This window comes from Amblyraja radiata, chromosome 31 (assembly GCF_010909765.2).
Source record: "Amblyraja radiata isolate CabotCenter1 chromosome 31, sAmbRad1.1.pri, whole genome shotgun sequence".
Taxonomy (NCBI): Eukaryota; Metazoa; Chordata; class Chondrichthyes; order Rajiformes; family Rajidae; genus Amblyraja; species Amblyraja radiata.
The window spans coordinates 8,624,136-8,651,383 of NC_045986.1; the positions used below are offsets into that span (position 1 = coordinate 8,624,136).

At 43.3% G+C, this 27,248-nt stretch overlaps 1 protein-coding gene, 1 long non-coding RNA gene and 1 other non-coding gene across 4 annotated transcripts in view; 2 read left to right on the forward strand and 1 right to left on the reverse strand.

Annotated features, from left to right (window-relative positions):
- Positions 1–23,765, reverse strand: part of LOC116990372 (tumor necrosis factor receptor superfamily member 5-like) — a 167,480-nt gene extending 143,715 nt beyond the window's left edge. Inside the window, exons 1-3 of one of the 2 annotated variants that reach the window (XM_033047986.1) lie at positions 23,718–23,765; positions 16,311–16,317; positions 1,207–1,346 (exon numbers count right to left, since the gene is read on the reverse strand). In XM_033047986.1, coding sequence (XP_032903877.1) covers positions 1,207–1,346; positions 16,311–16,317; positions 23,718–23,734 — 164 coding nt within the window. In that variant the 5' untranslated portion in view covers positions 23,735–23,765. Of the gene's footprint in view, positions 1–1,206; positions 1,373–16,310; positions 16,318–23,717 lie in introns of those variants that run through there. The other variant, XM_033047987.1, reaches the window with a different exon arrangement.
- LOC116990377 lies at positions 763–26,910 on the forward strand. The gene is made up of 3 exons (XR_004416530.1): positions 763–1,070; positions 14,536–14,541; positions 26,900–26,910. It is a non-coding gene; the product is annotated as an uncharacterized LOC116990377 (long non-coding RNA).
- On the forward strand, positions 11,343–11,447 carry LOC116990675. Its single transcript, XR_004416598.1, has one exon. It is a non-coding gene; the product is annotated as a U6 spliceosomal RNA (small nuclear RNA).
- Positions 26,911–27,248: the final 338 nt, after the last annotated feature.

A 27,248-nucleotide genomic window follows, 5' to 3' on the forward strand; every position in this document is an offset into this window, starting at 1 on the left:
ATTGGAGGAACAGCACCTCATATTCCGTCTGGGGACCTTGCGTCCGTATGGCATTAACATTGAATTCTCCCAATTTTGCTAGCGCTTGCTGTCTCCTCCCCTTCCTTAACCCTCTAGCTGTCTCCTCCCACCCTCCCATCCGCCCGCCCTCGGGCTCCTCCTCCTCCTCCCCTTTTCCTTCTTTCTCCCCCCCCCCCCCCACCAGTCTGAAGAAGGTACACAAAATTGCTGGGGAAACTCAGCGGGTGCAGCAGCATCTATGGAGCGAAGGAAATAGGCGACGTTTCGGGCCGAAACCCTTCTTCAGACTGATGGGGGGTGGGAAAGAAAGAAGGAAAAGGGGAGGAGGAGGAGGAGCCCGAGGGCGGGAGGATGGGAGGAGACAGCTAGAGGGTTAAGGAAGGGGAGGAGACAGCACGGGCTAGCCAAATTGGGAGAATTCAATGTTAATGCCATAAGGACGCAAGGTCCCCAGACGGAATATGCTGAAGAAGGGTTTCGGCCCGAAACGTCGCCTATTTCCTTCGCTCCATAGATGCTGCTGCACCCGCTGAGTTTCCCCAGCAATTTTGTGTACCTTCGATATTCCAGCATCTGCAGTTCCCTTTTGAACACTGTTCCCTACAACACTGATTACACCAGACGATAGAGCGGAGTGCACAGCGGGAGGCATACCGGAAGTCGCGTTTGGCATAAACAAATGGCGGCCGTGACGTTCCGTCACGTACTACACGTCAGCCCATTGGATTTCGGAGGAGTCTGGCGTTCCGCCCCCCAACATCAACCTGCGTTGGAGCTTCGAGCGGCGGTGATCAACACTCTTCCCCGCCGCCAGGGGGAGACGCGCCCAGCAATACTCCTCCCCGCCGCCAGGGGGCAGCGTCGTCTCGCCAACACCCTCCGCCCCGCCCCGCCAATGGCGCCCAACGGTCAAGATTTAAAGCCAGACTAAACGGAGGAGGTGGGACTGAGGTAAAACCCGATCGTATTTACCGAGACAGAGACAGAGACAGAGAGAGAGAGAGAGAAAAACCCCAACACGGATGACATACATGGCCAGGCAGCAAAAGGTAAACAAGTGCGGGCTGGGCGGTCTCTGGAGAATAACTCCCCGCCCCTCCCTCCCTGTGTGTGCGTCTCTGTCTCTGTCTGCTCCCCCCCCGGTCGTCATGGCGCCCGCACCCCGACACCGAGTGACTCACTTACTGCGGGGAGCGCGGATCCTGCAGCGGGGAGACGATGCGCTGATAGCGGGAGACCAGCTTCACAGCGGCGTTGGTGCTGAACACGGATCCATGATTGTGAACGACGCCATGGACATGGAGGCTGCAGCTTTCACTTTGTGACTGATTCCGAAGTGGGCGGGAGTACGCAGTTTGTGCGCCTCCCCGCAGCCGTGTCTCGATCTCAGTGGCTATGATCCCTCTGGGTTTTCACCCCTTCCATGCAAAGATCTTTGTTCATGCATGTGAAAGCACAGGAGCTGCAACATCCCACTCATATGTGCAAGCCTTATTCTACGCATGAGTCACATTGTGTCATCAGCATCTTCTCACATTTTTGTATAGGGTGATTTCACGAAAGGTCACTGGAGCGTAGATACGCACCCACGTGACCGAAAATGTTAACTGGGGGACAAGCGTCACTTCCGGTACATGTTAGTGGATGGGAAAACACGCACTTTCACACCCGTTAAAATCATCGAAAACGGCCAGTTTTTGAGCTGTAATTTAATGAGCCGGTCGGGGTGACCGTGAGGCACAGCTACCTAAATTTACAGTAAAAAAAAAAGATAGAAACTAAGGTAAATACAAGAGGGAGCTGAAGGGGCAAAATAAGCGGAAGTTGATATCGGACATTTTTCGTGGAGATTTAAAGATCCAAAATATCGGGAATTATCGCGTTTGCTCGCTGCATTTCATCAAAAGTGGCATTATTGGCTTTGTTATCTTTATTCATTTGTTAGATGAAAAGTATTAAAAGTTAGAAATCCTTCAGTAAAATTGCAAAATCGCCCATGGTTCTCGGGTTTTAACATGCAAAATGAAAACGCTTCTGAAGCTACATTCACCATTTAAACATCCGTGAATCATAAATGCGTCTTGAAATAAATTTTACTCAGATGCAAGCTAAGGAATGGTATAATTCTCAGCTGTTAATTTGACAAAATCAGGACATTTTTTGGCTAATAATAAAATGCCCTGATTTTGTCAAAATGTCCTGATTTTGTGAAAGTGCGTGTTTTCCCATTCACTAACATGTACCGGAAGTGACGCTTGTCCCCCAGTTAAAAATTTCGGTCACGTGGGTGCGGATCTACGCTCCAGTGACCTTTCGTGAAATCACCCTATAGTTTTGGCCATTCCTCAGTTCAAGTCGTCTCTCTGCGGACTTCAGCCCATCCCAGTGCCAAGCCGTGGATTTCTCCTTGAAATGCTTGTGCCTGCGCCGCGTCTGTCCAGGGCAGATGCAATAGGAGATTAATGACCACAAGACAGCACCGCGCCCGCCTTCAATGCGGCATATTTTGGTGATTAAATAAGAGGTAGAGACCAATTGTCTGCAGAAAGTTTGCAAACCAAGTTTGCGATCCAAAACTTTCTTGCTATTGAGGGAGTGCAGCGTACGTTCATGTGGTTAATTCTTGGGATGGAGGGACTGTCATATGTTGAAAGAATTGCGCAACTGGGCTTGTATACACTGCAACTTAGAAGGATCAGAGGGAATGTTTTTGAAACATAAGATTATTAAGGGATTGGACGCGCTAGAGGCAGGAAACGTGTTTCCGATGTTGGGGGAGTCCAGAACCAGAACAGTTTAAGAATTAGGGGTAAGCCATTTTGAGGATGGTGTGCTGCCTTCCTGGTGCCAGGATCCAGGATGTCACGGACAGGGTGCAGAAAATCCTCAAGGGCGAAGGTGAACATCTGTGGTAGTGCATGTCAGCACAAACGATGTCGGAAAGAAGGGGATTAATATTCTGCAGTGTGACTTTAGAGAGCTCGGAAAAATGCTGAAAAACTGGACCTCCGGGGTTGTTATCTCCGGTTTGCTTCCAGTTCCTCGTGCTGGCGAGAGCAGGAACAGGGAGATACGGGACCTGAACGTGTGGCTGAGGAACTGGTGCACGGGGCAGGGATTTAGATTCTTAGTTCACTGGGATCTGTTTTGGGGTAAGGGGGAACTGTACAAAAGGGACGGATTGCATCTTAACAGGTGTGGGACCAGCATTCTGGCAGGCAGGTTTGCCACTGCTACACGGGTGGTTTTAAACTGAATAAGGGGGGTGGGGTGTCGAATGGGATAGTGGAGGATGGAGTTAACGGGAAAGGGTTTCTTAAATGTGTGAGCGTAGAGACAGAGGGGTGTAAAATGAGGGTAGAAGCATTAGGTAGCAAGGTGAAAAGTAAAAGTGGCAGGCAGACAAAACCAGGGCAAAAATCAAAAAGGGCCACTTTTCAACATAATTGTATAAGGGGTAAGAGTGTTGTAAAAACAAGCCTGAAGGCTTTGTGTCTCAATGCAAGGAGCATTCGTGATAAGGTGGATGAGTTGGATGTGCAGATAGCTATTAATGACTATGATATAGTTGGGATCACGGAGACATGGCTCCAGGGTGACCAAGGCTGGGAGCTGAACATCCAGGGATATTCAATATTCAGGAGGGATAGAGAGAAAGGAAAAGGAGGTGGGGTAGCGTTGCTGATTAGAGAGGAGATTAACGCAATGGAAAGGAAGGACATTAGTTTGGAGGATGTGGAATCGGTATGGGTAGAGCTGCGAAACACTAAGGGGCAGAAAACGCTGGTGGGTGTTGTGTACAGGCCACCTAACAGTAGTAGTGAAGTTGGAGATGGTATCAAACAGGAAATTAGAAATGCGTGTGACAAAGGCAAAACCGTTATAATGGGTGACTTCAATCTAAGACTGGCCAGTTCATTGGCTATATTTAAGAGGGAGTTAGATGTGGCCCTTGTGGCTAAGGGGATCAGAGGGTATGGAGAGAAGGCAGGTACGGGATACTGAGTTCTCAATGTTTCTTGCTTAAAGCCTGCACAATCACCCAAACTACTTATTTATTTATCATCTAATAACAAACAAGCCTGCAGCATGGAATGATGTCTACAATCCTGATTGGGCACCCACTGTGAGCATTGAGAATTATATTTTGGCAAATAATAAAATGTCCTGATTTTGTCCAATAAACAGCTGACAATTATCCCATTCCTTAGCTTGCATCTGAGTAAAATTTATTTCAAAACGCATTGATAGTTTACGATTATTTAAATGGTAAATGGAGCTTCAGAAGCGTTTTCATTTTGCATGTTAAAACCCACCTGAGAACCATGGGCGATTTAGCAATTTTACTGACGGATTTTTCACTTTTAAAACTTTTCATATAACAAATGAATAAAGATAAAAGGTCAATAATGCCATACTTTTGATGAAATGCAGCGAGCAAACGCGATAATTCCCGATATTTTCGATCTTTATAACTCCACGGCAACTCCTGAGCACTTCCGCTGTTTTTGCACCTTCAGCTCCCTCTTGAATTTACCTTAGTTTTTATCTTTCTTCTGGACTGTAAAGTTAGGTAGCTGTGCCTCACGGTCACGCTGACTGGCACAGTAATTTACAGCTCAAAAACAGGCCGTTTTCGCGGTTTTTAACGGGTGTGAAAGTGCGTGTTTTCAGCATCACTAACATGTACCAGAGGTGACGCTTGTACCCCAGTTAAATTTTGCGGTCACGTGGGTGAGGATCTACGCTCCAGTGACCTTTCGTGAAATCACCCTATTGAGAGCAGAACTAAGGAACACAGAGAACTACGGGTTTTAAATGTTACATTTAATAAGTGTTCGGCACGGACTAGAAGGGCCGAGATGGTCTGTTTCCATGCTGTAATTGTTATATAGGGAGGTTTCACGGCAGTCGGGTCACGACCCATGACCCGTACTGTTGCTACGCTACTCCAAATGGATTACACGCGATGTACTGCAGGTAGGCACTTACCATTGTTTCCAGCGTAGCGGGCCCGTTAAAACCGCTGAAATTGTCAATTTTTGCGTTGTAAAAAATTATGGAAATCGGGATAAGCGTGTGAGACATTTAGCTTACTTCAGAATTCCAAAAGTGAGGAGAAATGACGGTAGATAGAAGCGTGAGCTGAAGGGACAACAACAGCCAGAGTGCTTAGCGAACATTGGCCGTTTGCTCACTGCATTTCATCAACTAAGGCATTATTTGTGTTTTTTCTTGATTCCTTTGGCATCTAAAAAGTTTCAGAAGTGATAAATCTGGCTGTAATTTTTTTTAATCGCCCATGGTTCTCGTGGATTTTTACATACAAAATGAAAACGCATCTGAAGAAAAATTTACAGCCAGATTTATCACTTCTGAGAATTTATTAGATACCAAAGGAATCAAGAAAAAACACAAATAATGCCTTACTTGATGAAATGCAGTGAGCAAACGCAATAATTCCCAATATTTTCAATGTTTACTTTAGCTGCTGTAGTCCCTTCAGTTCTTGCTTCTCTATACCTTCATTTCGCTTCACGTTTGGAATTCTAAAGTTGGGTCCATGTCTCTCACACTTACCCCGACTCCCACAATTTTTTTTAGCGCAAAAAATCAACATTTTGGCGGATTTTAACAGGTAGGAAAGTACGCGTTTCTAGCATTAATAACATATACCGGAAGTGACGGATGTCTTCCAGTTGGATTTAGCGGCACTGTGCGTCGAGCCCTATGACCCAGTGACCTTTCGTGCAACCCCCCTATGGTTATAGGGAGGTTTCACAGCAGTCGGGTCACGACCCATGACCCGTACTGTTGCTAGGCTACTCCAAATGGATTACACGCGATGAACTGCAGGTAGGCACTTGCGATTGTTTCCAGCGTAGCGGGCCCGTTGAAACCCGCTGAAATTGTCAATTTTTGCGCTGTAAATAATTATGGAAATCGGGATAAGCGTGTGAGACATTTAGCATACTTCAGAATTCCAAAAGTGAGGAGAAATGACGGCTCCGTGCGTCGAGGCCTATGACCCAGTGACCTTTCGTGCAACCCCCCTATATGAATGCTTCCCAAGATTGCTGCATTTTCTGGAACTAATGCTTGCAACATTGCTTTTAAACTGGAGGATGGCTTGTTCACAATGCTCACTGCAACGGATCACACCCATTTGCAGAATTGGTTTCACCCGACGCCGATGTTCCATCTTCACGGCAAGAGGGCCCTGAAAATCATCGGACTGGCTGCACGGCCACAAATGGGCCCCGACCTCGGGAGTTTCACAGAGGAAGAGGCCTTAACTTTCTGGTGCCTTTCCCCACAGTGGAAATGTTTTGATTCTGCTGTGGGGGGACGTTTGTGTTGAACTCTATAATGTGTTGTGTCCATTTTATTCTTTTTTTTTTAACCTTTTTCTATGGTTTGTAATGGAACTTATTATTTAATTTATGTAAAGCACTTTGGGGTCAATGCGAGTTGACTTAAAACGTGCTATATAAATAAAACTTACTTCCTCTGTGGGCCATTTGTGTTCACAAACATGGCTCCTCTAGCGCTGTTCCTGTGAGAGGTTTGTTGCTTTGGGAACAGCCCTGTAGCTGCTTTTCTCTTTCAAGAGTAAACACCAGTGGCCTGATTGGTATTATTTGTACTGCCAAGCGTACTATTCTAAAATGCAGAACCTGTCTAACCTGTTTAATATTATAGGCACATTTGTTCTGTGTCAATGTTTTGTATTAAACTCACATTATTTCAGGTCAATAATCTTCCATTGTTGACATGTAATATTAACCCCTCTTCCCACAAATGTTGCAAATAGTGCGGAATACTTACAGTAATTTACATTCGTTAAATCACCAGTCTCCAGTAAGTTTTTAAAATAAAGATGGCAGCACTGGTGATAAACTATGAAATGCGCGGAACTACCAATGTTAAGACGAGGTGCAATTCAGTTCTAGCCGCATGTGCTGTGTGCCAAGATGATGCTCGTCTTTCATCCAGGAAACGGGTGGCTAGCTCCATTTTATTGCTTGTGGAGCAAACCGTCATGCAAATACGTAGAAACAAGCAACTGCGGGTGCTGGTTTATTACAAAAGGTGCTGGCGTAGCTCAGTGGGTCAGGCCACATCTCAGGAGAAGGGAAAGTTGACATTTTGGACGTCTTCAGACTGATTGTGTGCTATGGGGTGAGGGAGAGGGCAAAAACTGGAAGAGGGGAGGGGCAGGAGAAAGCCTGGCAGATAATAGGCCGACACAGGTGAGCTGGGTTATTTTATAGGCAGTTGGTTGGATGAAAGCCAGAGATGAAAAAGCAGGTCAAAAGGATTGAAGAGTTATGAATTGTAAAACTAGAGGAAGGAATGTAGGGGGAGGGGAAATAAGTACGTCCAGGTGAGGGACATGGAGATCAGGAGGGATGTTATATTGCGGGGTGGGGGAGGGGGAGGGAGAGCGGGGAGGGTTATGTAGTAACCTAAAACTAGATAATTCAATGTTCATGCCTTCGAGTAAGCGACACAATCAGAATCGGACCCATGCGCCTAGCTAAAAGCCACTTAAATGCCACGTATGTATCTTCACCATATCCTTGCCTTATGTTCCAGGCACCCACAACTCTCAGTGTAAATAAAATTGCCCTGCACACCTCTTTAAAACTTTTACCATCTGACCCTAAAGCCATACCCTCTAATCTTTGATATTTTCACCCTGCTATCTACCTGATCTATTCTGTCCATAATCTATATTACTAAAAGACTAATCTTGACCGCTTTTGGCTCGCTGTGCTGCGATTTCCGAGTGAATGCCGCGACCTACGGCCGTCATTTTTGGCCTCCTCACTCAGAACCCCCCTCTCCCTTCCGGGACCAGAGGATTTTTCCCATCGATGACAATTCAGAGAGATATTAATGGTTTTTTTTTAATTCACCATTCTCTCTGCTGCCCCTGCTGCAGGGAGGGACTATAAAACCAGGAAGTGGTGTGCCTCACTCAGTCTCTGCAAGATGGATGAAGCCAAAGGGTCACGTCTTTCTGAGCTCTGAATAACTGAACAAATGTCTACTCAACTGAGTCCCCTTAATGTGGTTTGAAAATGAAAATATGGTTTGTTTGAAGTAAAAAGGCACTGCCTGCAAATGGTTGTTTGGGTGCTTTGGCTTGAAGTTAAAAGGCACTACTTACTGCAAATGGTCTCTTGGGTGCTTTGGCGTGAAGTTAAAAAGCACTACTTACTGCAAATGGTGGCTTGGGTGCTTTGGCTTGAAGTTGAAAGGCACTACTTACTGCAAATGGTGGCTTGGGTGCTTTGGCTTGAAGTTGAAAGGCACTACTTACTGCAAATGGTGGCTTGGGTGCTTCAGCTTGAAGTTGAAAGGCCCTACTTACTGCAAATGGTGGCTTGGGTGCTTTGGCTTGAAGGTCAAAGGCACTACTGCAAATGCACTTACTTCCTGTTTGCACTGTATATTGATTTTAGATAAAACGCTACCACTTACGGTTGTGATTTTTGGCCATCTTACTCAGTCCCCCTCCGCTGAGCAGGTGCAGAGAATTCTTCGCATCAATGAAAAATAAAATTGTTATTAGTGTTTAAAAAATGTTGAGAATCTCTCTCCTGTCAATCACGCCATGAAGGCCACACCTTTTCCGGTGGGAGGGGGACGGGTTATAAAACCCGGAAGTGTGGGTGTGGCTCAGTCTCTGCGTGATGGGGGAGGAAGTGGTCACGACTCTGTCGGAGCTGTGAATCAACTGAACACACTGAATGTCTACTGAATTGTGAGTTTGGTGTTTTGTGTGGTTTTATGGTGGTTTCACCCTGCATGAAATGGTATGAAACTGCATTTGAATTTGGTGGCCTTGCACCCTGCTTCAAATGGAATGAAACTGCACTTGAATTTGGTGGCCTTGGATCCAGCTTGAAGTGGTATGAAACTGCACTTGAATTTGGTGACCTTGCACCCTGCTTGAAGTGGTATGAAACTGCACTTGAATTCGGTGGCCTTGCACCTGCTTGAAGTGGTAGGAAACTGCACTTGAGTTTGGTGGCCTTGCACCCTGCTCAAAGTGGTAAGAAACTGCACTTGATTTTGGTGGCCTTGCACCCTGCTTGAAATGGAATTTCAAGGAATAGCCATGAGTCAACTGCCAGCCCACCAGCTGTGAGGTGCCAGCAGATCAGGCTTGAGGGACTGAGCTGCCACCCCAAGAACCCATACCAGCGCTCCAGAAAGCCTCCCCCCCACTGGCCACCAATATTGGAATAGGTGGAGAGGTGGAATATTGCGTCGGGGGCCCAGCCCTCCTGTGTGAACATGGGACCCAACGGGTCCCACTTAGTCTAGTTTTACATAATTCTATCAGGTCTCTCCTCAACCTTTTGTGTTCCAGAGAAAACCATGCTACTTTGTCTAACCTCTTATTATAGCCAATATCAATTAATACAGGGAGCACACTGGTAAACCTTTTCTGTCCCGTATGCAATGCCTCCATGTCTTTCCTGTTATGGGAAATCAGAACTGCACACAATACCCCGAATGCAGCCTAACCAAAGTCCTGTAAAGTTATAAAGTTACTCCAGTAATTTGTGTCTATAGTTACTCTAGCATATTGTGTCGAACTTCAGTGTAAACCAGCATCTGCAGTTCCTTCCTACACACTGCCTGTCCCATTGAGTTACTCCAGCATTTTGTGTCTATCTTCCTATAAAGCTACAATTGTTTGCATCTGCAGCGAAGGTCACAAGTGTATCCTATGTAAGTCAATAAGATAAAACAAATGAATTAATCTTTTGTCCTGCAGTGTGTTTCACATGTGATAACTTAGAATAGTTAAAGATTAAAAATAAATGTTCTTGTTTATTAAAAACAGATTATGTATGAATGAGGAGCCATTGAATGCAACTGAAATATCATCATGTAGCTGATTGTATGTGGGAAATCATTGAAACATTGTTACTGTAAGCTAATTAGAAGGGATGGGAAAATTCACAAGACTGTGTTAAGCACCATCTTGTTGTAGTAAGCATCCATACAGAGAAACAAAATTTCTGACTCAAGAGTAGGCCATTAAGCCCATCAATTCTTTACCGTATGAAAAGATCTATTTTCTCTAATCCCATTTCCCAGCACTCAGAGGCACGACCTTCACAGCTATAGTTCAAGCATACAGCCAAGAACGTTTAAATTATTATGGATTTCTACCTCTATCACAATCGCCACTTTGGTGAACAAAATTGCCTTCATATCCCCTCTAATCCTGCTACAAATTATTGTAAATGTATGTTTAAGAAAGAACTGCAGATGCTGGAACAATCGAAGGTAGACAAAAACCTGGAGAAACTCAGCGGGTGAGGAGGCACCTATGGAGAGAAGGAATGGGTGACGTTTCAGGTTGAGACCCTTCTTCATTGTAAATGTATACCTTCAATATTGACCCCTGAGTCTATCCTCTCAAGTCCCTTTTATTCGAAAGAAATTTGCTCTAGTCTTTCCACATTGCCAAATGTTTCCAGCCCTGGATACAGTTTCATAATTCACGTTTGTGCTTTCTCCAGTGTAATCACATCTTTTTTGTAATATGTTAAATGGAACTGTACACAATTCTGAAGCGGTAACCTATTAAGACTGATCTACAACCCTAGCATAATTTCTCTGCTCTTGTCCATGCCTCAACTAGTACAGGAATTATCTCATTTATCGATTTTAGAATGGGTTTCCTCCCACATTCCCAAGACATGCGAATTTGTACGCTAATTAGCCGCTGTCATTTGCCTCTAGTTTGTCGGGAGTGGATAGGAAAGTGGGGGGAACACATCCGGTGTGAATCGGTGATTGATGGACGGTGTGGACTCGGTGGCCCATAGGACCTGTTTCCATGACTTCATCCACTTCACCACCAACTTCCATCCGGCACTCAAATACACCTGGAGTATTTCCGACACTTCCCTACCATTCCTTGACCTCACTATCTCCATCGCAGGTGATAGACTTCTGACTGACATCCACCTCCCCTTGGGGAGCCTGCATCCGGCGGGCATGAACATTGAATTCTCCCAATTTTGTTAGCCCTTGCTGTCTCCTCCCCTTCCTTAGCCCTCGAGCTGTCTCCTCCCCTTCCTTAGCCCTCGAGCTGTCTCCTCCCATCCCCCAGCCCTCGGGCTCCTCCTCCTCCCTTTTTTCCCCTTCCTTCTCCCTGCCACCCCCTATCAGTCTGAAGAAGGGTTTCGGCCCAAAACGTTACCTATTTCCTTCGCTCCATAGATGCTGCTGCACCCGCTGAGTTTCTCCAGCATTTTTGTGGACCTGTTTCCATGCTCTACTTTATAGCAAAATTGGCAACACACACAATAAAATTGGAAGGATACTGAGAAGATCTTCTTGGCACCTGTGCAAGGGTGACAGGCAAAATAAAAAATGCAGATCATTTACATTTGTGGCCCCTCTCAATCCTCCCTCTTCCCCAGTGATCTCCTTGCTTTTTAGTTAGATGGTATTTTGGATTTTTTTCATGCCCCCTGTTTACTTCCCTTTATTTCCCTTTTCATTTCACCACAACACATTGTGTATTCTGCAAAGTATATTGTGTAATGAAGTTCTCCACCTGACTGAAATGAATTATAATCCAGGGAGCTCTAGATTTCGTGGTCTCGCCATTTATCTTTCTTGAACATCAACTTCTCGACTCATCTTCCTGAATGCAGTTTCTCCCTGAATTCATAAATTTCAATGACTCACTTCCAAAGATTCCCGTGAAAACTTCCGCTTGATAATTTCCTTGAGCTTTCAATATTTGCCTTTTCAATCAGATGATATTGGAAACATTAGGGAATTGCTGCCGTAATTTGCATCAGTATGGTCATAAGATTGGAAAGGTCAATAAATTAGAAAAGAGAACTCTTTAGAATTGTATGGTTTAATTAAATAAGATGCAGAGTAATACAAAGAACACAGATAATTACTGACATTCCCTATGCACCACAAGGAAGTTTGGGGCTTCTACTTGACTGCTGGTTGTTTCCCAACTTTGTTCTAATGTTGGTCTCTTCACTGAATACATTGGCAGAGTATAAACTTCCAGTGTCTTTCCAGTAGCTCTGCTCAGTAATTTTTGATTCATTAAAACATTTTATTTAACTATTGCATAATTGTTTTCAGTTTTGAAATGATTTTTATGGGTTTCAACAATTTTGAAAATTAATGATTAGACATTTGCTCATATTTAAAGCTTTTTGACAATTTTTGATAATTGTTGGTCAGGGACAGGGTTTAGCTACTTTTCAAAATGTCTTTAGCCTTTTTAGTTCTTTAGTTCAGTTTGGAGATACAGAGTGGAAACACGCCTTTCGGCCCACCAAGTCCTTGCCGACCAGCAATCCCAGTGCACTCCAGTATCCTACACACACAAGGGACAATTTATAATTATACCAAGCTAATTAACTTACAAACCTGTAGTCTTTGGAGTGTGGGAGGAAACCTGAGGTCCCGGAGAAAACCCACACAGATCACGGGGAGAACATATGGGCTCCGCACAGACAAGCGCCCGTAGTCGGGATCGAACCTAGGTCTCTGGCGCTGTAAGGCAGCAACTCTACCGCTGCGCCCCTTTTCTATGTAGCAGAATTCCTTGGGAAGGCCTTGGCAGTGAAGATTGGGTTGACTTTGAAAAGAGAACTCTTGCTGCAAACTAGATAAGGGTAGTGGCCCTGCAGCAGCCTGGGGCTTGCCTGGGTTGGGCACCTCTCCATGAGACCCAGCACACAGACAGGCATCTGGAATAGTGGCAAACCTGGTGACTCAAAAAAAAATTCACTGTGTGCTTGTACATGTGCCAATAAAGTGTCATTGACAGCATAGGTGACTCACCTTTGCCAGGAAATTCAGTCGAAATAAATTATAAAAGAGACAATGCAATATATGGGATGTAAAAGGGGAGAATGCCCTTTCGTTGGCACACTGGGTAAATACATCCCAGTTACACACAGTGGTAGTAAAGGGACTCAATACAGCCTGTTCTAGTTCCCACCATTTGATGCATGAGAAAATATGTGTTATTTTGCTGTCTTACTGGTAACTACAACCGAATGTTTATTAACAGGCAGATTTTCCAATAAAGAGATCGTAATTATCCAGTCACTCAGACAAAGCTTTGATTTTATCTTTTCGGAAACATCATTAAACTGAGCAAAATCGAAACTGAAACATCTTAGTCTGATTTAATTTGACTCACTTATTTCATACCCTTTGTCCTTTCATTTCCTGCCGTTGTGCAATCATTTACCTATCAACCCCCCACCCCCCATATAACCACATATCACTTGCCATGCTTCGTCCTTCCCTTCCTCATTTCCAACTTTCTCCTCCCACCCTCCACCAAAATCAGTTTGAAGACGGGTACTGATCTAAAACGTCACCTATCCATGTTCTCCAGACTTGCTCCAGCACTCTTTTTTTTGTTGTAAAGCAGCATTGCAGTTCCTTCTGACTACAGTTTAAATTAACATTCCAATTATTCCAAAATTGTTCCTACTTCAGTTTGTAACCCAACTTTTAATATGCTCAGTGATAATTTGGGCTGTTTGGCTTTTATTTTACATGGTTAACTGCTCCCGACAGCTTAGAGCATCTTTTTATGATCCAGTTAAATCAAGAAAAGCTTATCAAGCATTTAAAGTAAGCTTATACTTTAATCAAACAAAGTCAGCAACTTTATCAGTCATGTGCTAAAACCTCAAAAAAAAACACAAATCATAACCATCCAAAGTAAAAACTGAAACTTCTGGAAAGACCCAGTAGGTCAAGCAGGATTTGTTGAAAGAGAAACAGATTTAATGTTAACATGTTCTCCTTCTGTAGACGCTGTTTGACCTGCTGAGGTTCACTTACAACTCCTCCAACCTCATCTACTGTATCCGCTGTTCCAGGTGTGGACTCCTATATATCGGCAAGACCAAGCACAGGCTTGGCGATTGTTCTACTGAACACCTCCGCTCAGTCCTCTTAAACCTACCTGATCTCCCGGTTGCTCAACAATTTAACTCCCCCTCCCATTCCCACACTGACCTTTCTGGCCTGGGCCTCTTCCATTATCAGAGTGAGGCCCAGTGCAAATTGAAGGACCAACACCTCATATTTTGTTTATGTAGCTTACACCCCAGCGGTATGAACATCGACTTCTCTAACTTCAAGTAGCCATTGCTTTCCCTTTCCATCCCCTTCCCCTTCCCAGTTCTCCGATCTTACTGTCTCCAACTACATTTTATCTCTGTTTGCCTTGCTGTTAACTTCTCCCAACTAACAATGATCTATTCTACATGTACCATGATTCCCATTCCCTTGGTCTTGTTTTCGCACTTCCTTATCTATACACTTCCTTATCTATGCACTCCCCTGGCATCAGCCTGATGGGTCTCAACCTGAAACGTCACCCATTCCTCTCTCCAGAGGACTTACTGCTATGCTTTGGCTTTCATATTGAAGGAAACCTACTGGTTTAGAACTTGAGTTAAAATGCTGAATGAGCAAAGAGTTTAATTAAAAATCACTGGATTTATTTCATTGTAAGATATGAAAATAATAATGGTGCTCAGAAAGTATTAATATTTGCCAGATATAAGTTCATCACCTGAAGCCTGAAACCGTATCTCTTTTTTCTCCACGGATGCATCTGCAGTATTTTCCTTTTGATTTCATATTGAAGAATGAGTGTGAAGTGTGGAACAAAAAATTCCAGTGATTGGCTGGCCCACTAATGAATTTGCAGAAGCGCATGATAATTTTGAAATTGGTGTTCAGAGGAACTGAAAGTAAACTTGACCGTGGGTGAGGGACAGGTTAGATACAGCGATACAATGCTCAGTTAATTGAAATATGAGTTAGATGAAAGCTGAAGTGTCCATTGTACAGAACAATGAGGATATAGAATTTAAAAAAATAGTAAGATAAGGATTGGATTTTTGAGTTCCAATGAGAAGATAACACATTTCTTAAATGATGGTAAAACAATGAGAAGCAATGTTAGTTTTACTTTCTCTTACCATCATCCAGCAGAATTCTTGTAAAGACAGCTATTGAAAGTGCTGAATGAATTTTGTGAATTTTAGGCAGACAATGTATTGCCCATTGCAATATTATATAAATCAAAGAGAAAATTGGATGAAAGGGCTAGCGTTGAAACTAACTGTAAAAATTGACATGCTTAATTACTGTTTCTAAGCCATGGTAGCTCTATCGGTTCCCTCATTTTAGCTCGTAATTAGTTGGCTAGAAGAAAATCATAAAAGGAGTAGTTAAGTATTGAGTTCAAGAAGGAACTGCAGATGCTGGAAGATCGAAGGTACATAAAAATGCTGGAGAAACTCAGCGGGTGCAGCAGCATCTATGGAGCGAAGGAAATAGGCGACGTTTCGGGCCGAAACCCTTCTTCAGAATAGTTAAGTATAGATTTCTTTTCAATACATCTGCCATTTAACTTAATTAAAGGGAATTCCAGAAATCTATTAGGATCCTCCATGTATTCTTAATGGGTGTCTGGATTTCCCATTAATTGATAAAATGAAGGAAAGTTGGACAGCCACTTCATGTCTGATTCTCTTTAGAAGTTTTGTCCAGGTGGTACTTGGATTAAAGAGATATGTACAGATATAAAGTAAACATCTACTTTAATGCATTTGGTTTGTCATGATTGAGAACGCGTTTTTTCCCATAAAATCACTGCATTATATCTCTCCTCCAAATTAGAATCTCTTATTCACTTCTTATTTTGCTGTTCTTGCCTCTTGCTTAACATGTTAATTCAAACAAGCAATATATCTCCAATGAATTAAAAAATCAAAGAGAATGTTATATGGCACAGTAGATGGAGTGTGACAGTCCACCTTCTGTGCTAAGTGAAATCCTTTACAAATATTAAAAACTCATGACAGTCTTGACCTCTCTCTCCTCTCCCTTTTCTCTTTGTAACCAAACCATGCGCTGTTAGCATGCTAATAGTTGTTTGGACCTTTCGCCTGAAGAGCTGTCTGCTTAAATGAAATCTAAGGCTCAATATCTAGACACTGAAGACTTTTCTGTCCTAGGCCTTCTCCACTGTCAGAGTGAAGCCCAGTGCAAATTATAGGAACAACACCGCATATTTTGCTTGGGCAGATCTTCCCATCTCCTCCCCTTTTGGCTTTCCGCAGAAACCGGTCCCTCCGTAACTCCTTGGCCAATTCGTCCATTCCTACCCAAATCGCCCCCCCCTCCCCTGGTACTTTCCCTTGCAACCGCAGGAAATGCTACACTTGTCGCTTTACCTCCCCCCTCGATTCCATCCAAGGACCCAAGCAGTCTTTCCAGGTGAGGCAGAGGTTTACCTTCACCTCCTCCAACCTCATCTATTGCATCCGCTGCTCTTGGTGTCAACTGCTCTACATCGGTGGGACCTTGGTGATCGCTTGGCCCAGCTTAGTGATCGCTTTGTCCAACACCTCCGCACAGTTCGCCTTAACCAACCTGATCTCCCGGGTGGCTCAGCACTTCAACTCCCCCTCCCATTCCGAATCCGACCTTTCTGTCCTGGACCTCCTCCATGGCCAGAGTGTGTCCTGCCGCAAATTGGAGGAGCAGCACCTCATATTTCGCTTGGATAGTTTGCACCCCAGCTTTGAACATTGAATTATCCAATTTCAGGTAGTCCTTGCTTTCTCCCTCCCTCCCCTTTCCCAGCCCTCCCACAGCCTACTGTCTCCGCCACTCCCTTTCTTCTTCCCACCCCCACATCAGTCTGAAGAAGGGTCTCCCCCCCGAAACGTCACCTATTCCTTCGCTCCATAGATGCTGCCTTACCCGCTGAGTTTCTCCAGCATATTTGTCAACCCAAGAGGTGATAATAGGTTAATTGGTAAAAATTGCCACTAATATGCAGGGAGTGAATGAGAAGGTGTGATAACATAGAACTAGTGTGAATATGTGATCAATGGTCAATGTGTACTCGATAGGCTGAAGGACCTGTTTCCTTGCTGTATTTCTAAAACAAAAGTAAAGAACTTATCAATTGCTCCTTTTCTTTTGCTGATCTCAACTGGCTAAGCACTTTTCTGTGTCATCGCAACTTAATTTCTATCATCCGTTTTGTTTTTAATCTCCTTTCTTTATCCCCGCATTCAACGCTCAACATCTTCCAGCCTCTTTCAGGCTACTCCTTATTCAATGTGCTAGCCCATCACCCCTTTCTCCCATCTTACAAAAATATGGCTTAATGCAGTGTGGAGGCAGAAATCCAAGGAACTGAACTCTACTTGAACTGATCACCTTCTTTCCATGCCATTGTTCTACAGTTTCATGATTAATATTAAGGAGAGTTGAACGAATATGGTGAAGCTGAAATGTGTTTATTTCAATGCAAGGAATATTGTACATAAGAACAGAGCCTGGATCGGTGGTTGGGATTATGAGGTAATGGCCATTGAGGAAACATGACAGTGAGAGGGATACGACTGGCAGTTCAACGTTCTGTAGTTTTGATGTTTCAGACATGATAGACAGAAAATGGCTTTGGCGAGTTGGATTAAAGAAAACCCCAAAACGTTTTATACCTACATTAAAAACTAAAGGGTGACCAGGGAGAAGGTATGACCAGTCGAGGATAATTTCTGCTTGAAGACTGGATGGAGGTTAGATCCTAAACAAATCAGTGGTAGGGAAATTATTGGAGTAGATTCTTTGGGAGAGGATTTATTCCCAGTTGGAAGAGAATGGGCCAAATGGGGAAAGTATGGGGAAAGTATGTGGCAGGTTGTTATGACTTGGTCTTATGACTCGGTCCAATTTTTATGAGGAGGTGTCAAAGGTGCTCGTTGAGGATAGGGCAGTGGATTTTACTAATGCATTTGATCATGGTTGTCTGATCCAGAAGATTTAGATGGTGGAATTAATAATGACTTGAACATATAAATTCAGATCAGGCTTGTGGTGGAAGAACAATATTAAGGCTGGAGGTCTGTGACCAGTCTAGTTCCGCAGAGATCTGTGCTCTGACCTCTGGTTAGTGATATTTATAAATGTATTGAACAAAAACGTAGACAGTAATTTTGCAGATGACACCAAGATTGCTGGGGTTTCAGATTGTGAGGAAGCCTATCAAAGTATACAGCAGGATGCAGATCAACTATAGAATCTGGGGGAGAATTGGCAGATGGTGCTTAATCTGAGCAAATTTGAGGTGTTGCACTTTGGGAGGTAGAATGTATGTGGAAAATAGACAATTAAAGGCATGACCTTTGATATTATAGAGGGATCTTGGGATAGAAGTCCATAACTTCCTGTAAGTGACAACACAAGTAAACAGAGTGACAAAAAAATCATATAGTATGCTTGGCTCCATTGGTCAGGGCATTGAGCATAAGAGGTAGAAAATCCATGATGCGGCTTTATAGGACTTTAGTTAGGCCGCAGTTGCAGTATTGAGTACAGTACTGGTCACCCCATTACAGGAAGGATATGAAGGTTTTGGAGAGGGTGCAGCAGAGGTTTACCATAATAATGCATGGATTAGGTGATACTAGTTACAGGGAGAGGTTGAACAGATGTGCTGTGTTTTCACTGAAGGTTAAAGGAGACCTCCGATAGAAGTACAGTATGTAAAATTATAAGATAGATAGATTGGGTAGAGACAGAACTTTTTTCACAAGATGGAAACATCCAACTACAAGAGTGGATAGCTTTAAATTGAGAGGGGCAAAGTTGAAAGGTGGTACGGGGGCTGGATATAAAATAAAGGGTAGTGAGGGCCTGGAGTGGTGGTTGAGGCTGATATGATAGTGACATTTAAGAGACTTGGATAGATGCAGCAAATGGAGGGATATGAATTATGTGCAGGCAGATAAGATTTGCTCTTGGCGTCATGTTCGACACAGACATTGTGAGCCGAAGGGTCTGTGCCTGTGCTGTGCGGTTCTATGTTCTATAAACCTGCACCTTTCTTATTTTACAGATCATTTGTACTCAAGAAAGAGCTTAATGTTCTAAATTGACCACAGCTTAGTATATTTTAATGAATCAATAGCTTTGATACATTTTCCTGGAGTTTCTTGTGTCTATGCCTGTTTCCACCTCACATTCATGGGACAAATTAGATTATTCGTAGTTCCAAATAGTTTGTGATTCAGATTTCTAAAATTGTACCAAATGTTACCCATATTTTGCAAAACACAAAGTGCTGGAGGCACTCAGCCGGCCAGGCACCATCTGTGGAGGGAAATGGACAGACCACATTTCTTTTTTTGGACTCTCGCACTATCCTGCAGTGTTAATATAGCTACGGTGGGGGATTCTGCAGTTTCATGTAGCTTGCATGCATCTGGTTGCTGTTCATAGACTATACTGTCAACAAACTCGGGGAACTGGTTTAAGAAGGAACTGCAGATGCTGGAAAATCGAAGGTACACAAAAATTCTGGAGAAACTGAGTCTGAAGAAACGTTTCGGCCCGAAACGTTGCCTATTTCAAGTTCAAGTTCAAGTTCAAGTGAGTTTATTGTCATGTGTCCCTGTATAGGACAATGAAATTCTTGCTTTGCTTAAGCACACAGAAAATAGTAGGCATTTACTACAAAACAGATAAATGTGTCCATATACCATGATATAAATATATACACACATGAATAAATAAACTGGTAGTGCAAATAACAGAAAGTGGTTGCTAATAGTCAGAGTTTTGTCCGAGCCAGGTTTAATAGCCTGATGGCTGAGGGGAAGTAGCTATTCCTGAACCTGGTTGTTGCAGTCTTCAGGCTCCTGTACCTTCTCCCTGAAGGTAGCAGGGAGATGAGTGTGTGGCCAGGATGGTGTGGGTCCTTGATGATACTGCCAGCCTTTTTGAGGCAGCGACTGCGATAAATCCCCTCGATGGAAGGAAGGTCAGAGCCGATGATGGACTGGGCAGTGTTTACTACTTTTTGTAGTCTTTTCCTCTCCAGGGCGTTCAAATTGCCGAACCAAGCCACGATGCAACCGGTCAGCATGCTCTCGACTGTGCACCTGTAGAAGTTAGAGAGAGTCTTCCTTGACAATCCGACTCTCCGTAATCTTCTCAGGAAGTAGAGGCGCTGATGAGCTTTTTTGATAATTTGTAGATTATTTGTTATTATTGTAGATTATTCGCTCCATAGATGCTGCTGCACCCGCTGAGTTTCTCCAGCATTTTTGTGTACCTTCGGGGAACTGATTCTTTGCACATCACTTTGCAACTGGATTCTCGACTTCCTCATCATCAGCGCGCACTCAGTGAGAATTGGAACAACACTTCCTCCTTGATAACCATCAGTACAGTGGCATTTCAAGATTGCGCTCACCCCCTGCTTTGCTCACTCTATACCCGTGACTGTAGCCAGCCACAGTTCTATCTCCATCTTTAACGATGCCACCATAAATGGACAAATTATGGATGATAAGCCAAAATAATAACCTTGCTCTCAACGTTGGCAAAACCAAGGAATTGATTGTTGACTTTAGAAGTGAAAGGCCGAGGATCCACAAAACTGTTCTTCATCAATATATTTGTGGGGAGAGTGTCAATAACTGCGAGTTCCTGGGCGTACATGCCTGTGAGGTTCTGCTTATTGATGCAATCATTAAGAATGCTTATCAACGCCTATACTTAGAAGATTGAGAGGATTAGGCATGACAACAAATACTCTCCTGAATTTCTACAGGTGTAGGGTAGAGAGCACATTGACTGGTTGCATCATAGCCTGGATTGGCAACTCAAATGCCCAGGTACGAAGAAGATTACAAAAAGTGATGAACACTGCCCAGTCTATCATGGGTACTGATCTCGCCACCATTGAGGGGATCTACAGATGGGATCACAAAAGCAGCCAACTTCTTCAAGGATCCACACTATCGTGGCCGCACTCTCATTTCACTTCTGCCATTGGGAAGAAGGTATAGGTGTCTGAAAACTATTACATCAAGGTTGAGGACCAGCTTCTTCCCAAAACGATCTGCCGTTGAACATTTTGAACTCCAAGCAAACTACAAACTGCCTTTGATTGCTTTGTTTTAGTTTAGTTTTAGTTTTTTTCTGCACGCTATTGTTTATTTGTTTATTGGAATGTTTTAAAAGTTTATTATATTATCTATTGGGTATTTTACAAACCTGTTGTGCTGCTGCATCTAAAAATTTAATTGTTCCATTTCGGTATGTATGGAAATTACACATTCTCGACTCTTTTATGAATCAAAGTGCAGACCAGTTTTGCAAAACAGTCACCGTATGGAAAACATGAAAGTGGAGGTGTGTTCCATAGACATCATCAGACCTCTATAGTTTAAAATTAGAGGTTTCAAATGAGATCCTGAGGAGTAAACAACTTTTTTTTAAACATTAATGAACTGGGGGCATTAACATAGAAAATAGGTGCAGGAGTAGGCCATTTGGCCCTTCGAGCCTGCACCGCCATTCAATATTATCATGGCTGATCATCCGACTCGGAGGTAGAGGTTGGCTGAGTTCCCATTCAGGGTATTTGGCATTATGGTTCTGGTCAAATTTCGAGAAATTTTTGGATGTGTGTTCAGTCGTTCTCAGGCTGGATCTTTCTAGCTTACTACTGGGACAAAGAATATAACAACATGTTTTGGGTTTACACTCATTTTTTGTTTTGCCGTTGGTACATGATCAGCAAATCTTCCCTGTAATTCAAGGTGCAGTGTGATTGCTTCTCTGAAGAACTTGCTTTTTTTCAGTGCTTGAAGTACATTTCCCGCCTCAAGTGTGATGTGAAACTATCAATGCGAGATGGGTTAATAGATTTTCATGCTTGGCTGCTCCACCACTGCAATATTTTATTACGTGCAAGCTCGTGAGGAACCTGATGGTTGCACATCACAGAGTTGAGAGGAGTTGAATGGAAAGTGAGAACCTCTTTATTAAGATTATTAAGGGTTTGGACACGCTAGAGACCGGAAGCATGTATCCGATGTTGGGGGGGGAGTCCAGAACCAGGGGCCACAGTTTAAGAATAAGGGGTAAGCCATTTAGAACGGAGATGAGGAAAAACCTTTTCACACAGAGGGCTGTGAATCTGTGGAATTCTCTGCCTCGGCCAATTCTCTGGATGCTTTCAAGAGAGAGTTGGATAGAGCCCTTAAAGATAGCGGAGTCAAGGGATTTTGGGAGAAGGCAGTGAATGTGATCGAAGGGCCGAATGGCCTACTTATGCACCTATTATCTATTGTCTCTGTTGATGCGGCAGTGTTTCTAGCCTGAATTATTTGTGATTAACTCGGAAAGGTGAGGGTCACAGATGGTCCTTTGGAGAGTGGTAAGGGCCACAGCAGGAGGTGAGGAGATGCAAGGGGAATTAGATAAAGCAGCAGTTGCTGCTCGTGGGCCAAAGGTGCATAGGATGCCACTATGTACATCAAGGCACCTCCATGCATTAATGCAGAATCTGCATGGACGACCTTGAGACAATTTGGCAATCTTCATTGTTTAGTTTAATTGAAAGATACAGCATGGAAATGGGCCTTTTGACCCACTGAGTCCGCACCAATACTGATCACCCATTCGCACTCATTCTCTGTTATCCTACTTTCTCACTCATTCCCAACACACTAGGGGCTATTTTACAGAGGCCAATTAATCAACAAACCAGCTTGTAGTTGGGACAAGGGATGACACCCGAGCACCCGTAGGAAGCCCACGTGGTCACAGGGAGAACGTGCAAACTCCACGCAGACAGCATCCGAGGTCAGGACCAATTTTAATATGGATTGCTTTCTCTTCCTTACTTAACTATCAACATCTCCCCTCTTTCCCATTCACTGCATTTCTTCCACACCTCATATTACCAACAGTCACTGACAATAGGAGGAAAAAGTGCAATGACAATATAAATCCCAGTAAGGTAGGCAATAAAGTGCACTACAATGTTGTGAACTATATTCTCCATACTGTATCTTTCTCTTCTACCTTTTGTACGTGAGATTGTATTTATGTATAATAATCTACAAATAAACAACATACTGATATTTGAAGATTTTGTAGAGAGAATGAGAATGAAGATTCTTAGTGCCAGGTTTGGCATTTGGCAGAATTTGGCATTTATTTATTATGGCATCGTTGAATGAGTAGGAGAGAACAACTTACATCGCTTAGAATGACCCACCTCTTGCCTACAATGGACTTATTTTTTAAATGTTTTTCCACTAATGTATTTTGCTTTTGAAGTCTTTTAAATTTTTGTGTGCAATTTATGTGTCATTTATTTTGTGTGTTTGTCTGTGGTGATGCAGGTGCAAGCAAGATTTTCCATTGCACCTGCACCTCAGCATTCAGATGCATATGACAAAACTGGGCTTGAATACAACTTCCATCACTGCTGATGACTGAGAGCAGACCAATCAGTTTTTAGCCTGTTTGAATTTGTCCTGGTTTTTGTGAGCAGGGCATGCTCAGGCAATATCCTATGAGCATCAAATCCCTTTTGATTCTGGACAATGCTTAAACATTAAGAGCTACTTTACAGGGGCCAATTAAAGTACCAGCATGTCTTTGGAATTTGAGAGGATACAAGAGCTGGCAGAAACTCATGCAGTGACAAATTGTGCACATTTCACACAGGTGGTCCCAGGTCCTTGAACCCGTACAGTCACAGAACCACACTGCAGTGCCACTGAGCCGTTCTTTATTGGGTTAAAATGTATACAGGATTTCACTGTACTCTGCTTGCCATCAAATTTGAGCAGTGGCAATAATAGCAAAGCTAACTGGCTGCTGAGAGCCAGTAACTAATATGACCAGGTCCACTCTTGGACGCGTCCGCGACGCTCGCCGGGAGATTCCGACAGCCCACCACGCTGCTCCGCGACACACCTCATTGATGCTTGTTCTGCATGTTATCCATTAAATCATACCACACATTTTTTGCAACAGACGCTGTTCTGGAACAGCGAGCAAAGAGTTGCCAAGGTCCATCGCTAGTTTGCAACATTCAAGTCTCTAAAACTTCTGATCTGCGCCTAAAAAGACATGCAATTCTTATATTTCTCATTTTCAACTCTGGTGATCTGGTGATCTGGTGACACTGGATCGATGAAGTTGGGGTTGGCTTGGCACCGCGAGATACCATCAGCTCCTTCTACCACCGCTCTCTGCTGCTGCCATTGGCCCGTGCCCATCATAGAACTTTAGGGTGCTTTCTGAGAGTTCAGGTGTTGAGTTCGCAGTCCATTCACAGTCGTTGACTTTCCCCAACACGTTTCACCACCGCCAGGACCAAGCAACCATATTTGCCGTATTCACCTAGTTAAACACCAAGGAGAGGTTTCTCAACCCAGAGTTAGTTCCCTGCTCCTTGGCAGCCACAGACTGGGGCCACTGACTGCTGATCATCACTACCTACTTGGTAGCCCACTCGCTTGGGTTGTCAACATAGCTAGATTTGACAGCAGCCCCGGCTATTGAGTAAGGCCTTAGGCCATTTCAGCTTCTCTTCCCCTTTCCCCCCCCCCCCATTTCAGATCTTTCCCCTTCCTGTGAAATCACTGTCCATTCACAATAATATGAATGCAGTAGAAATTATGTCTTTAAAACTGTGAAGGAAAACCTGTAAAAATGATTAAGAAATTCTTGTCCGAACATGATTGGTAAGTAGAGTGGTGAGCCATTGTTTCTGAATCCTGACACACAAAAATCTGTATGATTTTTTTTTTTGAACAAGAAAGCAAGGACCAAGCAAATGATGTTATTAACTGTGCTATCAAGTGATGATAACGCTGTTTAAGATGCCAAATTTAAGTTATGCTGAGGCCACATGGTTCCCAACCTTATCACAATCCTTGGTCCACACATGGACCAAAGCGATGAGCTGAGAATAACATAAAGGCAACATCTGACATGGGTGCCAGGAGAATCCCTGTTACAACTGAAGTGAATGGGAAAACATACCAATAGTTGGAGTGAGAGTTCACACAGGACATAGAAACATAGAAAATAGGCGCAGAAGGAGGCCATTAGGCCCTTTGAGCCAGCAGCACCATTCATTGTGATCATAGCTGATCGTCCCCAATCAATAACCTGTGCCTGCCTTCTCCCCATATCCCTTGATTCCACTAGCCCCTAGAGCTCTATCTAATTCTCTCTTAAATCCATTCAGTGGCTTGGCCTCCGCTGCCCTCTGTGGCAGGAAATTCCATAAATTCACAACTCTATGGGTGAAAAAGTTTTTTTTCACCTCGGTGTTAAATGGCTTCCCCTTTATTCTAAGACTGTGGCCCCTGGTTCTGGACTCGCCCAACATTGGGAATTGGGAACATTTTTCCTGCATCTAGCTTGTCCAGTCCTTTTATACTTTTATATGCTTCTATAAGATACCCCCTCATCCTTCTAAACTCCAGTGAATACAAGCCTAGTCTTTTCAATCTTTCCTCATATGACAGTCCCGCCATCCCAGGGATCAATCTCGTGAACGTACGCTGCACTGCCTCAATCACAAGGATGTCCTTCCTCAAATTAGGAGACCAAAATTGGACACAATACTCCAGATGTGGTCTCACCAGAGCCCTATACAACTGTAGAAGAACCTCTTTACTCCTATACTGAAATCACCTTGTTATGAAGGCCAACATTCCATTAGCTTTCTTCACTGCCTGCTGTACCTGCACGCCAACTTTCAGTGACTGGTGTACATGAGAGTTAAGATTGCTGAACATCTACACTGCCAGCCCTCAGCTATCAAGCCAATGGTGGTCAAAAATGTGGGAGGTAGGAGAATGTCCACCGAGTATTACACAGTTAAAACCTACTTATAAGTTCGCAGCAGCAAACAAAGCAATATTACAATAAGCATGGGCTGCATCACGCAACATTTAGGCCACAAAAATGGCATATTGAATCGAAAGATATAGCATAAGATAGAGAAGGTGAAGTTGATCATTCAAGAATGAAGGAGGTTGCAACAAGTTATAGACATTGCCCAATCCGAGGCAGCTAATGTAATTGAAGACCCCTACCACAGTGGTCACACTCTCTTCTCACTATTACCATTGGAAAGATGGTACAGGATTCTGAGAACCCTATCTCCATGTTCAACAACTTCCTCTCATCAACCATCAGATTCTCGAACCAACCCTGCACAGCCCTGAAAGCAACCCCTACCTCTCCCTACCAATCTACTACAGATGACATACTAGTTGCTCAACACTCTTTGGTTTTGCATTATCAAGGTCAAGTTTACTGAAATAACTGATAATTTATTGTATTTGTGTTGGTGTTGCACCTAAAGTATCTAATGCTGCAGCAGATATGAATCTCATTGTTCCCCATTCATATAGAGTGCATGTTACATATAAACACTATTTAACACATTAAAAGTACGTGTCACTTTGTGTGGCAGTGTCAAAGTCAACCAGAGAAGCAGCACAGATACTGCATAGCTGTACTTTGCTCTTTGAGATAAGAAGGTAATGTTTTTATCTGTTAATGATGAACAGCATACAAGGTTAAGCTATTGTTTCCCTTTTGACTTGTAAGAGCTCAAGTGAAAGCAAACATATAAACTCTTTTAGCGTTCTGGAACGAAGAGGACACATTTCTTGTGACTTCTCCCCTGCACCCACCCCATCTCCCTTCAGATCTCTTGTTCTTGCATTCTTCTGTTTGTGCCTGAAAAAAATAGTCAGGCCTGAGAAGAGGTTTTGTTGGCTCATTTGGAGCGGATTCTCCTCCCCCATCGAACTGTTCTTTTGAATTGCAGACCTGACCTCGTTTGTTGTCCTTTACTTTTTACTTTGCCAGTTTTTGGGACCTTGTTTATGTTGCCTGTTTTCATAGACACACAGCTGACCCTGTTCAGGATATCCTTGTGATTTATCTCAATAGAAAAATTAGATGTAAAGAGGACATGAAGAGCCTACCAGGGGAGATGTCACCAGGAAACAATTTGTGAAATTTGAAATCTGAAAACATAATTTGAGAAAATGTGAAATAGTGCATTAAATAAATATGCCTTCTATCTAAATGATGGGAGATTGCATATCTCTAAGATGCAAAGGGATCTAGGTGACTCAGAGTGATTTTCACAAGGTAGTATAAAGGTTATTCAGTTGAAAACGTTAACAAAATGGTATTGTTTAATGGGAGTAGAATTAAAAGCGAGAGATAGGAAGTTGTTTCAGTTTCCTGAAACATTGAGACCACATCAAAGTGTTGTGTTCAGTATTTGTCTAATAGAAACCAAGTTACCTACT